General features: G+C 38.6%; 1 protein-coding gene across 4 annotated transcripts in view; it reads right to left on the bottom strand.

The window, feature by feature from the left end:
* The window catches only part of SLC9A6 (solute carrier family 9 member A6), a 52,396-nt gene that overhangs the window by 35,563 nt on the left and 3,984 nt on the right, over positions 1 to 12,849 (bottom strand). For 3 of the 4 annotated variants that reach the window (XM_040627670.1, XM_040627657.1, XM_040627674.1), the window contains 5 exons: positions 6,900 to 7,099; positions 5,420 to 5,497; positions 5,058 to 5,134; positions 4,637 to 4,749; positions 1,708 to 1,813 (listed from right to left, as the gene is read on the bottom strand). In XM_040627670.1, the coding sequence (XP_040483604.1) occupies positions 1,708 to 1,813; positions 4,637 to 4,749; positions 5,058 to 5,134; positions 5,420 to 5,497; positions 6,900 to 7,099 (574 nt within the window). The remainder of the gene's footprint in view (positions 1 to 1,707; positions 1,814 to 4,636; positions 4,750 to 5,057; positions 5,135 to 5,419; positions 5,498 to 6,899; positions 7,100 to 12,849) is intronic. The other variant, XM_040627661.1, reaches the window with a different exon arrangement.

Below are 12,849 nucleotides of genomic sequence, written 5' to 3'. Positions count from 1 at the left end.
GCCTTACATTGGAAACTGGGGATGTACTATATGGTGACTAACATAATATAATAAAAAATCATTAAAAAAAATATCCTAATGGGAAAGCCTAGATGAAAACCTTAATAGTGGTTATTTGAGAGTTGAAATTTCAGGAATCTTCTACTTTCTAAGTCAAATACTTTGAGATTGTTACAAACATGTATTAATTTTATTATCATAAATAACGACAAAAGGTACAATACAAAAGAGTACATGATACCAACTGCAATGTTAAGAACAATGGACAAGTGATCTTGGTTAAAACACCTGCGTGTCTCAGTCCCGGCACTACTGGTATTTGGGGTCAGATAATTATTTGGTGGGTGGTGGGTGCTGTTCTGTGCACTGATGGATCTTGAGCAGTGCCTCTGGCCTCCACCCACTGGATGTATGGAGTAAAGGCAACTGTCTACGGGGCTAGATATTTGCTTAGTAGGAGTGGGTTGGCAGGATTGAGTCCCTCAGAGGTTCAGACTCATTCTTTCACCTGCAAACACCTAATAACATGTATAGTAACTTCTGTAAGTAGATTAAAGTATTGCTCATTTCGATAATTGTCTTAACACCTCTAAAAATTAACAAACATTTCTGCAATGCTTATGTTAAATATGAGAAATACAAATTAAACTACAATGAGATATTGCTCAATCATCAAACTGGCAAAAATGTAAAAGTCCGACAAATATTCTGTTGGGGAAGCTATGAGGAAACAGGCACTCCCATAATTCAGTGGTTAAAGTGCAAAAAGGCATAATCTCTTTGACAGGCAATGTAGCAATGTCTACCAAATTACAAATGTATTTACCCTTTAACATACTAATCTCACTTCTGGAAAATTATCCTACTAATATACCTATGCATGTATAAAACAGGTGAGTTCAAGGTTAATCACTGCAGCACTGTTTGGGATAGCAAAGGACTGAAAACTCTTCTACGTTTCCAGCAATAGGAGACTGATTAAATCAACTTTAACAGTTCATAGTACAGCACATAGGATACTCCGCAGCTGCAAACAAAGAATGAGAAAACTCTCTGCTTCGATATGGAAAGATCTCCAGGATATAGTTATGTGAGAGAAAGCTAGACATGGAATGTATTTAGCATGCTACTTTTAAAATAAGAAATAAGAGGCAAATGAGAATATTTACTCATATGTGTGGTTGCATTTGGATAAAGAAATATGAGGATACACAAGAAACTAGTCAAAATGGTTACATGTAAGAGGCTGGGGGGACAGGTGGATGAGAATAGAAGTAAGAACGTGACTTTTCTATGTTACCTCTCTATACATTATTGATTTTTGAACCATGTAAATATATTATCTGTTCCAAAAATTTAATTAAAAAAGAAAATGGTCACGTTATAATGTTAAAACAGAATAAAAAAATATATACACACCACAATCACAACTATGTAAAAACAGCATGCATAGAACACAAGAATAAAAGGCAGTGCCCTCGAATCTTTAGAGTACTGTCTTTAGGAGTGAGAAGGATATACCATTTTTTCTTCCCCGCATTTTCCATGTTGTCTGTAAGTTTGTACCTCTTTAGGAGGAAAAAAACAATGCTTCAGTCTTTCAAACAAATGCATTCGTAATGCACTTCAATCAATAAGCGACTTTCGGTTCCTAGTACCCCGACATTCAAAATACAGAAGATAACAAGAAAAAAAAAAACCACTTACGAAGACAGCACTATGGCAACAGCATCGTTGAGGACACTCTCCCCAAAAAGAAGTGCATAGAGTTCAACATCCACTTGAAGCTCGTGGAATATGGCAAGGACAGTCACTATCAAGTAGAAAGAGTCAGAGGAGTATTTAAACATTACAAATGTAACACAGTCCCCTTCATAGATGATTATGATGGCTACTTAGAAATTCATTTCTTCCTCTTAGGATCTGATCCCAACAAACATTTCTCTTACCATATTAAAGGTTCAGTATGTTCCTGTCGATACTTCTCTTTTCCCTAATCGTGTACCTGCAATATTTCCTTTATCTTACAAACAGCTGAAATTAATGCTGGAGGACTGAGCTGACCTACACGTTTCACGCAAATGTCTTGCACATTGCTTTTCCATAAAGAATAGATACAGAACTTCTTACAGACCAGGTTATCATTAATCTGATGAAGAAGGGTATTACGAAAAGCATCTCTTGCTGCAAACTTCATTTTCTCCTTGGAGCCTTACAACTCATTTTTATTTGACTTGCAAATTTCAGGCACACTGGTTTAGTTTAGCAAAGACTGTAGGAAATGAAAGCACAAGTTTGGTTTTTGGCTGAGATAAAATTTATGACTAGAATTACAGCTACTATATTTAACTTAATAAGAAACCAACCACCAGGCTATTACAGCCTGATAAGACTTAAAACAAAACAAAACCCTTCGTCTTCTAGGCAACAATTCCATGAGAATTCTTAGAAAATCGGATGAGACTGAAGTTGTAATGTAACTTTACCTGCGGAGTCACATACAGCTCACTCACTAAATAAACCCAAGCAGACATGAAAGATTATTATAACCAGAGATGGGAAAGCCCCTTCAAATGCCAACCAACAAAACAGGAAACTTGCATTTTAAAGGATGTAGTTTCTACTGCAAAGCATTTCATCTGGAATATACTGATACACAAGCTTACAGAGAAAAGGAGGACAAAAGTGGTGCTGAAGACTTTTGCAAAGAGAACCTATGGCTCACCCTTCTAGCAAGTGAACAATTGCAAAATAACAGAATTATTATAGGGGTAAATGCCTATATAACTCAGAAGAAATGTAACTGTCCAACTTAACATGAGCAGAACAGTTTTGTGTGAGCCATTCAGGCAATACTTCTACCAACATAAAATCACAAGGTTAAAATGTACTGTATGGTGACTAACATAATATAATGAAAAAAATATCGGGGCGCCTGGGTAGCGCAGTGGTTAAGCATCTGCCTTCGGCTCAGGGCGTGATCCCAGCGTTCTGGGTTCGAGCCCCACATCAGGCTCCTCCACTGGAGCCTGCTTCTTCCTCTCCCACTCCCCCTGCTTGTGTTCCCCCTCTCTCGCTGGCTGTCTCTCTCTGTCAAATAAATAAATAAAATCTAAAAAAAATATATTAAAAAAAAATAAAGTAACGTAGCCAGTCCAATTGACTTAGATTTCTCATAGATTTTGAAAAGTGGAGGACTTTGCTTCTAAGCAAAAGGACACAGAAAACGGAGACCACTGGCTCCTTGCAAAAACCATCTTATCTTCATACGGATAATGGGAGCAGCTCTAAACAGTAAGGGGGCAGCCTTGATGGTCTTGAAGGAAGCAATTTCATTTTCAGTTTTAAAAATACTGAGCTATACAAATGCCTCTGTAAAATGTCCTCTGAGCTTTATAAAATCATCTTGTATAGAGCAGAGAACATATTTTCCTACTTCCTATATGTAATGCCCTGTGTTATCAGAGTTAACACAGGAATTCAGAGATAACCTTAGGATCCTACCTTTAATTGTGCTGCATGACAATTAAAGAAGATGATTAACTTACAAGGGCAAAAAGTAAAACAGAACAAATCTCTGCCAAGGTCCTAAAGCCCAGAGAAAGAAACCCTGCATCCTTAGTTCAAAAACTCCAGTCTCCCGTCCCATCACTAGGTCTTCAGCCTGCATCTTCTCTAAGTTCCTACCGTGAATGTAGCTGTGAGGTTCACCAATACAGTACTAGGAAAACTACCACCTAACTCCACAGAATTGTATTCATTCTCCAGCTGTGCTCATATCAGTACTATCTTAGGGGTGCCTGGGTGGCTCAGCTGGTTAAGCATCCAACTCTCAATTTTGGCTCAGGTCGTGGCCTCAGGGTTGTGAGATCAAGCCCCTCACGGGGCTCTGTGCTCAGTGCGGAGTCTGCTTGAGATTCTCTCTCACTACCCCCCCTCCCCGATTGCTCACGTGTGCAGGATCTCTCTCTAAAGCATTCATTTTTTAAAACGATTTTATTTATTTATTTGAGAGAGTGAGAGAGAGACAGAGAGAGAGCACACAAGGGCAGAGGGAGAGGGAGAAGCAGACTCCCCGGCTGAGAAGGGAGCCCGATGGGGGACTTGATTCCAGGACCCTGGAATCATGACCTGAGCTGAAGGCAGACCACTTAACCGACTGAGCCACCCAGGCGCCCCAGCTCGCTCTCTCTAAAATAAACAAATAAAACCTTAAAAAACTATTACATCACCATAAAGCCGATTTTATAAAAACAATTCTTTAATGTATAATAAGGCCCACCAATGATGCCAAATCACACTAATAGTAGCACAACTGCCTTCTAATGATCATCTAAAAACTGGTTTTCTTGTTCTTACATGTGGATAGCTGAATATAAACAGAAGATTTTTAGGAAACTGGTTTTCCAGAAGCATGAAAGGAAGTGTATAAAATAAAATAAAATAAAATAAAATAAAATAAAATGTGTGCTTAAGCCAAAAGGACCCATGAATTTTGCCTTTTCCTCTACAATTGGAAGTAATGTACTAGGAGAATTTATGAATTCTACACCTAAAGGAAAGATTGCACACATGTGCTTTTGCTAGCAAAACACGGTACCTTAAGTATTAAAGCTCCACCCTCCCGGGCACATACCTGGGTCAGTTGCAGATACAATGGCACCAAACAGCAGGCAGTCTGTAAAGTAAAAATCTCCCGCAAGCTGTCCAGTTACTTTCATCAGTGTGACACAGCCATACATTATTGACCTGGTCAATAAACACATTTCTACTTTAGAAAAAAAAACAGCAACTGTTAAAGAAGTTAGAATATAGTAAGAATAAGATGGGTCTACTGTAGTACTTTGTGACTAATTCCAGATTTAATTCATGTCATTTAAATATGGTAATACCTTGGCCTTAAGGAGAATTCAAACAACTTATCATCGATGTCAATGCGTTTTACTGAAAAAGGTCCTTAGACACACTCAGGAATATAATACTGCATAAATCAAATATGCATTATTTAAAAAGTATAATTTGAAGGATAAAAAGTGTTTTAACCTTCAAGTACTTACCCAATTACAAAACAAGAAATTGCTGTTCCAAGAAAAGCATACGCTAGGATAGACCCAAGGTTTCGAAAGAAATGTCTCTAACAAAAAAAAAAAAAAAGAAAGAAAGAAGTTATACTGTGTTAGAATACTTACAGATTATTTGAAAAAGAAAAGGCTTTCTATTCTGGTACAATTTGCTAATATTAAATGCATTATTCATTAAAGGAAATAAGAGAAGGAATTTTTGTACAGGCATAAATTTCAGCAAGGAGAGGAGAAGGGAGGGAAAACTGGAAAGAACTGCCTGTTTCTGAAGTGGTAGACATGACAAAGTCCACGGAGTTTAAAGTTATTCAAAGTATATGAAATACACAAGCACTTACTCTTTTCAGACTATATCCTGCATAAAATATGATAGGAGGAAGTAATATGTTGAAAAATACTTCTGGATCAAAGGTAACCTGTTAAAATAAAGAGTTCTTTTAGATGAATTCCCTTAGAAGACCTTGTATTACATTATCAAATTATGAAAAGGAAAAAAGATTGAATGTTAAACTGGTGAAAGGCAAGACTATTACTATGGTCACTGAAAAGTTTTTCATATAGGATAGCTGTTGTTCTACTTCTCAACCAAACGACAAGGAGACAGTGATGGAGCAATCAGTTAAGTCATATCTATGGAAAGGGTGGTAAAATACTATGACATTAAAAATCTTAAAAATGGGAAAAAGCATGAACATATCTTTGTTTTAAATACAAGAGACCCTCAAACTGGTAACAGAATTTGGGAGTATGCCATTATTGCCGGCAAGAAAAAACAGACTTCTTACACAGGTAACGCCTCTAAAGGTATACAGCATAATATTATGGTAAGAAATTTCTATATGACTAAGATTTCTAGTCCTGACAGCCTATTTCCTTTGATATCTATTCCCTCTAATAAAACAGATGCCCCTTTCTGTTCATAAGGCTGCAGCAGGATCTGACATGAACACAAAGCGGCTACATACATACCCATGCTAAAAATTCGTTTCCTAGAACTTTTAAGGAACTGGAATTTTCCACAGGTGGAAAGAACTCTTGCTGCAAAGTAAACTAAGCTCATATGAAATTGTAAAAAGCATTAAAGATGGCCAGAACCACAACCAAGCAGTTAGGAAAGCCAAGTCCCGCCCATGCAGAAGACAGAAGTGGAGGCACATGGCTGAGGGTGGGCGGCAAACAAGAGATGTGAGCAAAGAAGCCCTGAGAACCTTCATGGGGGACTATGGCAGGGACAGGAGAACGCAGCTCCAGGAACGTCTGCGCGCCAGTAAGACTGCGGCACAGCCTCCTACATAAAGCTTTACGCACAGCATGGTACAGTAACTGGTCCTCAGAATGAGGCCCCTGAAGTTGTGCCAGATTACGAATCAAGGAAAGATTAAATTGTCCTCCATATAGAATACAGTCAAAACAAGAAAGAAATAATAATATTCAAAAAATATTAATGGAATATTTTAGGTATTATCCAATAAACTCAATGCACTGAAGTACCATAAAGCTCTAAGGACCATCTGCAAATTGGAAGAAATGATTATAAATTCTGCTTAAGTCAATACTAGTCACCATTTATTATAATTATAAATATCACGGAATGAAACAAAAAGGATTATAGTACTTAGCCTCAATCAGAAAATGAAACATACAGATGTCTGTTTCCTTAGCATTATATTACACTTGTTAATTGAGATTTTTCTCCATTTTAAGAGACTGACTTTAAACATCATTAAAAATTCATTATTAATTATTCTCCTGAATCGCTTTGCTGCTAGTTACACACTTTTTAAAAAATCCAAATATTCCCTTTAACGAAGAACTTACCTTTCTAAGCATTTCATTATCTTGAACGTTATTGAGTTCGTGTGAACTAATCTCTCCTTTAAGTGTATATTCATAAAATTTTCCACTAACATTTACCAATAAGGTAGTTGGGCTTGACTGCACTTCACAGCTCAGGGTCACATTATTTACATCACTTGGAACATGAATGCCGTATCGAAGCACAAGGCCCACCAAAAGACCTGGAAATAATAAAAGAACCATATAAGCTCTTCTTCTGGACGAAGACTACTTCTTTTGTACCCCCCCCCCACACCTTTGGATTGCTAACAGAAAAACTCTTATGAGAGTCCCCTGTGGTTCAGAACCAATTTCTAGACCGAATGCAGTTACATTTTAAAGTATTATTAAATTTGCAAATCTAAGAGTCTAATATTCATATAATCCAGTGGGACGAGAGGGAAAAACATTCCCTAAGGTACAGCATATATCACTGCATTTCTAGATCAAGATATAAGTAGGTGATTAGGAATGTAACAAAATAAAAAAATACCTTCAAATTATCTGTACACAGAATATGCTCCAAGGTGTCCCAACCTGGCCTTGTAATCATGTTAGAGATGTGTTTACCACCTCCACCTCCATCCATCAATTTATAAGACTGTTAAACACACAACGCTTCCCAAATTATTCCTACAGCACCTGGCTGGCCAAATAATATACATTTAACAAATTGGAACATCGATAGCATTTGTAGATCAACTGAGTTCTTCTACCACTAAAAGGTCAGATTTTAATTTAAAAATATGTGCTTTGGGACACCTGGGTGGCTTAGTCAGTTGGGCATCTGCCTTCGGCTCAGGTCATGATTCCCAAGTCCCCATCGGGCTCCTTGCTCAGTGGGGAGCCTGCTTCTCCCTTTCCCTGCTTGTGCTCTTTCTTTCTCTCTCTCTCTGGCAAGTAAATAAAATCTTAATATTAAAAATACATAAAAATAAATAAAAATAAAAATACGTGCTTCAAAATCAAAACATGGAATAGAAGTCCTTAGTCCAGCACTATGACATCAATATATTGCTAGAATTGTACTTGGATCATATTGATATTCAAGTGTGCACAATGTTCTAGGTACTAACACCTATATTGATCAAATTGTTTGATAATGGCTTTATTGAGATGTAATTCACATATCATAAAGTTTATCCTTTTAAACCATACAATTCAGTGGCTTTTAGTATATTCACAAAGTCATATATTGATCACCACTATCTAATTCCAAAACATTTTCATTGCTCCAAAAAGAAACCCCATACCTATTAGCAGTCACTTTCCACCACCCCCCCCCCAGCTCCCAGCCTCTGGCAACCACTAATCCATTTTCTCTATTTATAGGTTTGCCTATTCTGGACATTTCATATAAACAGAATCCTACAATATGTGAATTTTCATGTCTGGCTTTTTTTCACTCAGAATCATGTTTTTAAGGTTCATCCTTGTTGTAGCATGTATTAGAACTTCATTCCTTTTAATTGGTCAAATAACGTTCCATGGTATAGATATATCTCAACTGCAAACTGAACTCAAACTTCTGGAGCTTCCCTTAACTCCAAGATGTACAGTGTGCCACAATCAGTTACACTTTACCTCCCTGTTTCCTTTCACACTAACCCGCCAGCCACTCTTTTAATATCTGTGACTAGAGTACTATGCTGAGTAGGCCCTCGGGGCTCAGAGATGAAAACAAGGTCCCTCCTTCAAGTAGCTCTCAGCCCAGTTAGTGAAAACAGACTGAATAAACAATTACAGTATGATATATATGGATACAAGGTGTTATAAAAACAGAAAAGAGGTACCTAACCAAGCCAGGGGAAGTGGGACAGAAGGAAAGTCTTTCCACAGGTGTCACCTAACCAAGGAAACAAAGTGAAGGAAGAGGTTTTCCAGGTAGGAGGTACAGTAGGACACATCCGGTTATGGAAGAGAGAACACAGCCCATTCAGGGAATCACATGTAGTGCAGTATGGCTGGGTTATAAAGCGACAGAATTGAGTGTGGAAGATCGGCAGGAGCTGAGTCATAAAAGACCTTGCAAGTTGGGGAAGGGAGTTTAGACTTTATCTCGAAAGCAAAAGGAAGTCATAGAAGAGTTATAAATAAACAGGGGCTTGACATCAGATTTCTATTTTAGAAAGACTGGTTGCTCTAGACCACAGTGGTTTGAAGGGGCCAGATAGAAGGCCATTACAGTCCTTCAGGCACTAAGAGCTTAGGGCTTCATCTAAGACGGCAGAACAAGGGACAGAGAGAGATTTTTAGAAGGTATTATCTTTTAGAAGGAGGAAGGGAGACTGGGAGAAAGACTAAGAAGGGCCAAAATGACTTGGCAACTATGTGGGTAAGCTGGCCTGAGCAACCAGATAGGTAGCAGGGCCATTCGGTGAGAAAGGGAACAGGTTCATGGGGGGAAACGTACAGTTCTGTTTCAGACCTGTTGAGTTTGATGTACCTGTGATAACATGCACAGTTGAGTGTGTGGGATCTGGAGCTCAAGGAAGTTGGGGGTCTCAAGTGGAGATGGCTGAAGTCAGGTGCCTTTGAGATTACCTGGGAAGCAAATAAAATGGGAAGAGGACTATGGATATACACCCAGAATTTTATCCCAATATTTAAGAGCCAATGTGAAGGAGCTGGTAGAGGAGGAGGAGCTGATGAAGTAGAAGGAGGAAAAGTAACAGGAGTAAGAAGAGAAGAGGAGGAAGTGATGAAAACTAGCCAGTGCTGCAGCCAAGTCAAGAAGACAGGTGTTAAGAAGGGTCCATCAGGCTTGGGACGAGGAGTTCAAAGGTGACCTTGGTAAGGGCAGTCCCAGTGGAGCAGTGGGGGCAGAAGCCAGGCCAGAGTGGGAAGTGATAAATGCAGGAGAGGGGACAAATGTGGGAAGTGGAAAGGGTGCAGGGATGAGGGATTCTTCCAGGCAACTTACAATCACACGTTTTTTGAAGTGAGCAGCAATGAGTAACTGCTAAACAGTACGATGACCTCAACTTTTTAAAAAGTTTTTAACAAAGTTCCAGATTGAAAATAAATGAGGGGCGCCTGGGTGGCACAGCGGTTGGGCGTCTGCCTTCGGCTCAGGGCGTGATCCCGGCGTTATGGGATCGAGCCCCACATCGGGCTCTTCCGCTATGAGCCTGCTTCTTCCTCTCCCACTCCCCCTGCTTGTGTTCCCTCTCTCGCTGGCTGTCTCTATCTCTGTCAAATAAATAAATAAAATCTTTAAAAAATAAAAAAGAAATGAAATGAAAGAGAAAATATTTGCAAATCATATATCTACTATGGGACTAATATCCAAAATACATATATCTGATAAGGATACAAAATATCCAAAATACATAAGTCAATGGCAAAAAAAAAACTGATTAAAAAATGGCCAGGAGATCTGAATAGACATTTTTCCAAAGAAGACATAGAGATGGCCAATAGGTACGTGAAAAGATGCTCAACATCATTAAACATCAGGGAAATACAAATTAAAACCATGATGAGATCACCTCACACCTGTCAGAATGGCTAAGATCAAAAAGACAAGAAATAATGAGGGCTGGCAAAGCTGTGGAGAAGAGGGAACCCTCGTGCACTGTTGGTGGGAATGCAAACTGGTGCAGTCATTATGAAAAACAGTTTGGAGGTTCCTCAAAAATTAAAAAAAAACCTACCATATAATCTAGCAATTCCATTTTTGGGTATTTCTCTGAAGTAAACAAAAAACTAACTCAAAAAGATCTACGTACCCGCATATTCATTGTAGCATCATCTACAATAGCCAAGACATGCAAACAACCTAGGTGTCCGTCAATGGATGAAGAAAGAAAATGTGGTGGATACACATAACGGAATATTATTCAGTCACAAAAAAGAATGAAATCTTGCCATTTGCAACAATATGGCGGGACCTTGAAGGCATTATGCTGAGGGAAATAAGTCAGAGAGAGAAAGACAAATACCATATGACCCGTCTTATGTGTGGAATCTAAATCAAAACAAAACACCAAGCTCATAGATACAGAGAACAAACTGGTGGTTGCCAGAGGCAGGGTGTGGGAGGTGGAAGAAATTAGTGAAGAAGTATACATTTATTTAAAAATTTTTTAAAAATGAAAGATACACTGGGAAAATATCTCTAAAAAAAACAAAATAAAAAAGGGATGGTTGGGTATCAGCTGGGTTTGATAAACATAACCTAGGTAAGAAAAGGCTATAGACCCATGGTCACCCTGCCTATATGATATAGAAAGTGCTCTTTTCCCTACTGTCCCATAAAGACCTCCTAACTGAGAGGCTCAGTAAAAGTCGTTCCCCCTTATATTTATGTGCCAAAATCATAGCTAAGCTACTACAAATCATAATACAGCAGCACAAATTCTTTCCATGTCCTTAAGGCCGACTGTGTAAGAAATGGTATCTACCAGTTCTACCGCACTCCGACTCAATGCTGAAATGTCTCTTCGGGCCCTGAGGAGGGCTCAGCACTCGGACCAATCTGAAACACACACTTGGGCAGTTAAAACTTCGGCAAGGAGAATAACTGGTTAGGTTGGAAAAAAATCGAGATCCTTTTATTATAGCATCAGACATCTGAAAAATTGGAATTTCTCTAAATAAAGTTGACAGTTCAAGTTAATTTGGGTTCTGTGAAAGGTCAAATCGTAATCATAGAGTTAAAGCAATTCTCAATGAAGTACACAAAAAGAGTGCTTTGTTAAGGGGATAAGGCGGAAACTTCCAGCCTCCTACATAGACAGAGGCACAAAAAAATATTGCTATCACGAAATTTAAATTTTTTTTTAAAGATTTTATTTATTTATTCGACAGGATAGAGACAGCCAGCGAGAGAGGGAACACAAGCAGGGGGAGTGGGAGAGGAAGAAGCAGGCTCACAGCGGAGGAGCCTGATGTGGGGCTCGATCCCATAACGCCGGGATCACGCCCTGAGCCGAAGGCAGACGCTTAACCGCTGTGCCACCCAGGCGCCCCACGAAATTTAAAATTACCACTAACAGGCAACAAAGAATACAACCTCAAAGAGATATCTTTCACAAAACAGAGAGGTCCCGCCTCTCCTACACATTCCTGACCCTCTTGTGCTGGACCCCCTCCCAGGGATAAAGAACTCAGTGTATCACCCAAGGGCTCACAGTCAATGGATTGGTTTACTAAGGGATCTCAGCCCATTCTCCCAGGCTATGACACTAAAAGCCTCTGATAATCAAAAATATGGAAGGAATATTGCTGGGATATCAAATGTGGTCAAAATTGATATAATTTCTACAGATTAACAAGTGTATGTATGTACAGAGATTTATATACACATATGTATGTGTGTGTATGTATTATATAACATTTATCTACTTCTTGATGAATGTTGTTAGATTTTGTCTTAAAAGTTAATTCAACTTCAAGACAGCCAAAACAGGCAAGGCGTTTGCCGACCTCTGGTTAGTTTTACATGTGTTTATTCATCTTTTTGTCTCCTAGCACATTCTCTACAGCAGCTCCTCCAACCTTTATCCTCCTTCTCAAATCTCCAATCTCACTGCCTCCTTTTTGGAGAAGCCACAGGCCATCTGATGTAAGCTGCCTCAGTTCCAAGCCTCCCAGTGTCAGCATTAGCTCATTTCTCTTTAGGCCCCCCTCTGAGAAAGATCAACCTCTTTTCCAAGGGAATTCTTTCACTTTAACACCTGAACCAATCAATCCCCATCCTAATTCTTTCTGCATATATTATTTGATCCTCATAACCTTATGTAGTAGATACTATTATAAATCTCTCAGTCATTGTTTCTTCATCTATAAAATGGGGATAAATGACTTAGCCAACATTATTTGGCATTAAGTGATAAAACCAGCACTGAAGTCTGGTTTTCCTCCTTCCAAAGCCTCTCTTATGTTCTTTTTTTTTTTTTTTTTTTTTTTTTTTTTTTTTTTTTTTTTT

Source organism: Ursus maritimus (assembly GCF_017311325.1).
Source record: "Ursus maritimus isolate PB19 chromosome X unlocalized genomic scaffold, ASM1731132v1 scaffold_X1, whole genome shotgun sequence".
Lineage (NCBI taxonomy): Eukaryota > Metazoa > Chordata > Mammalia > Carnivora > Ursidae > Ursus > Ursus maritimus.
This window is presented reverse-complemented; position numbering and strand designations above follow the sequence as displayed.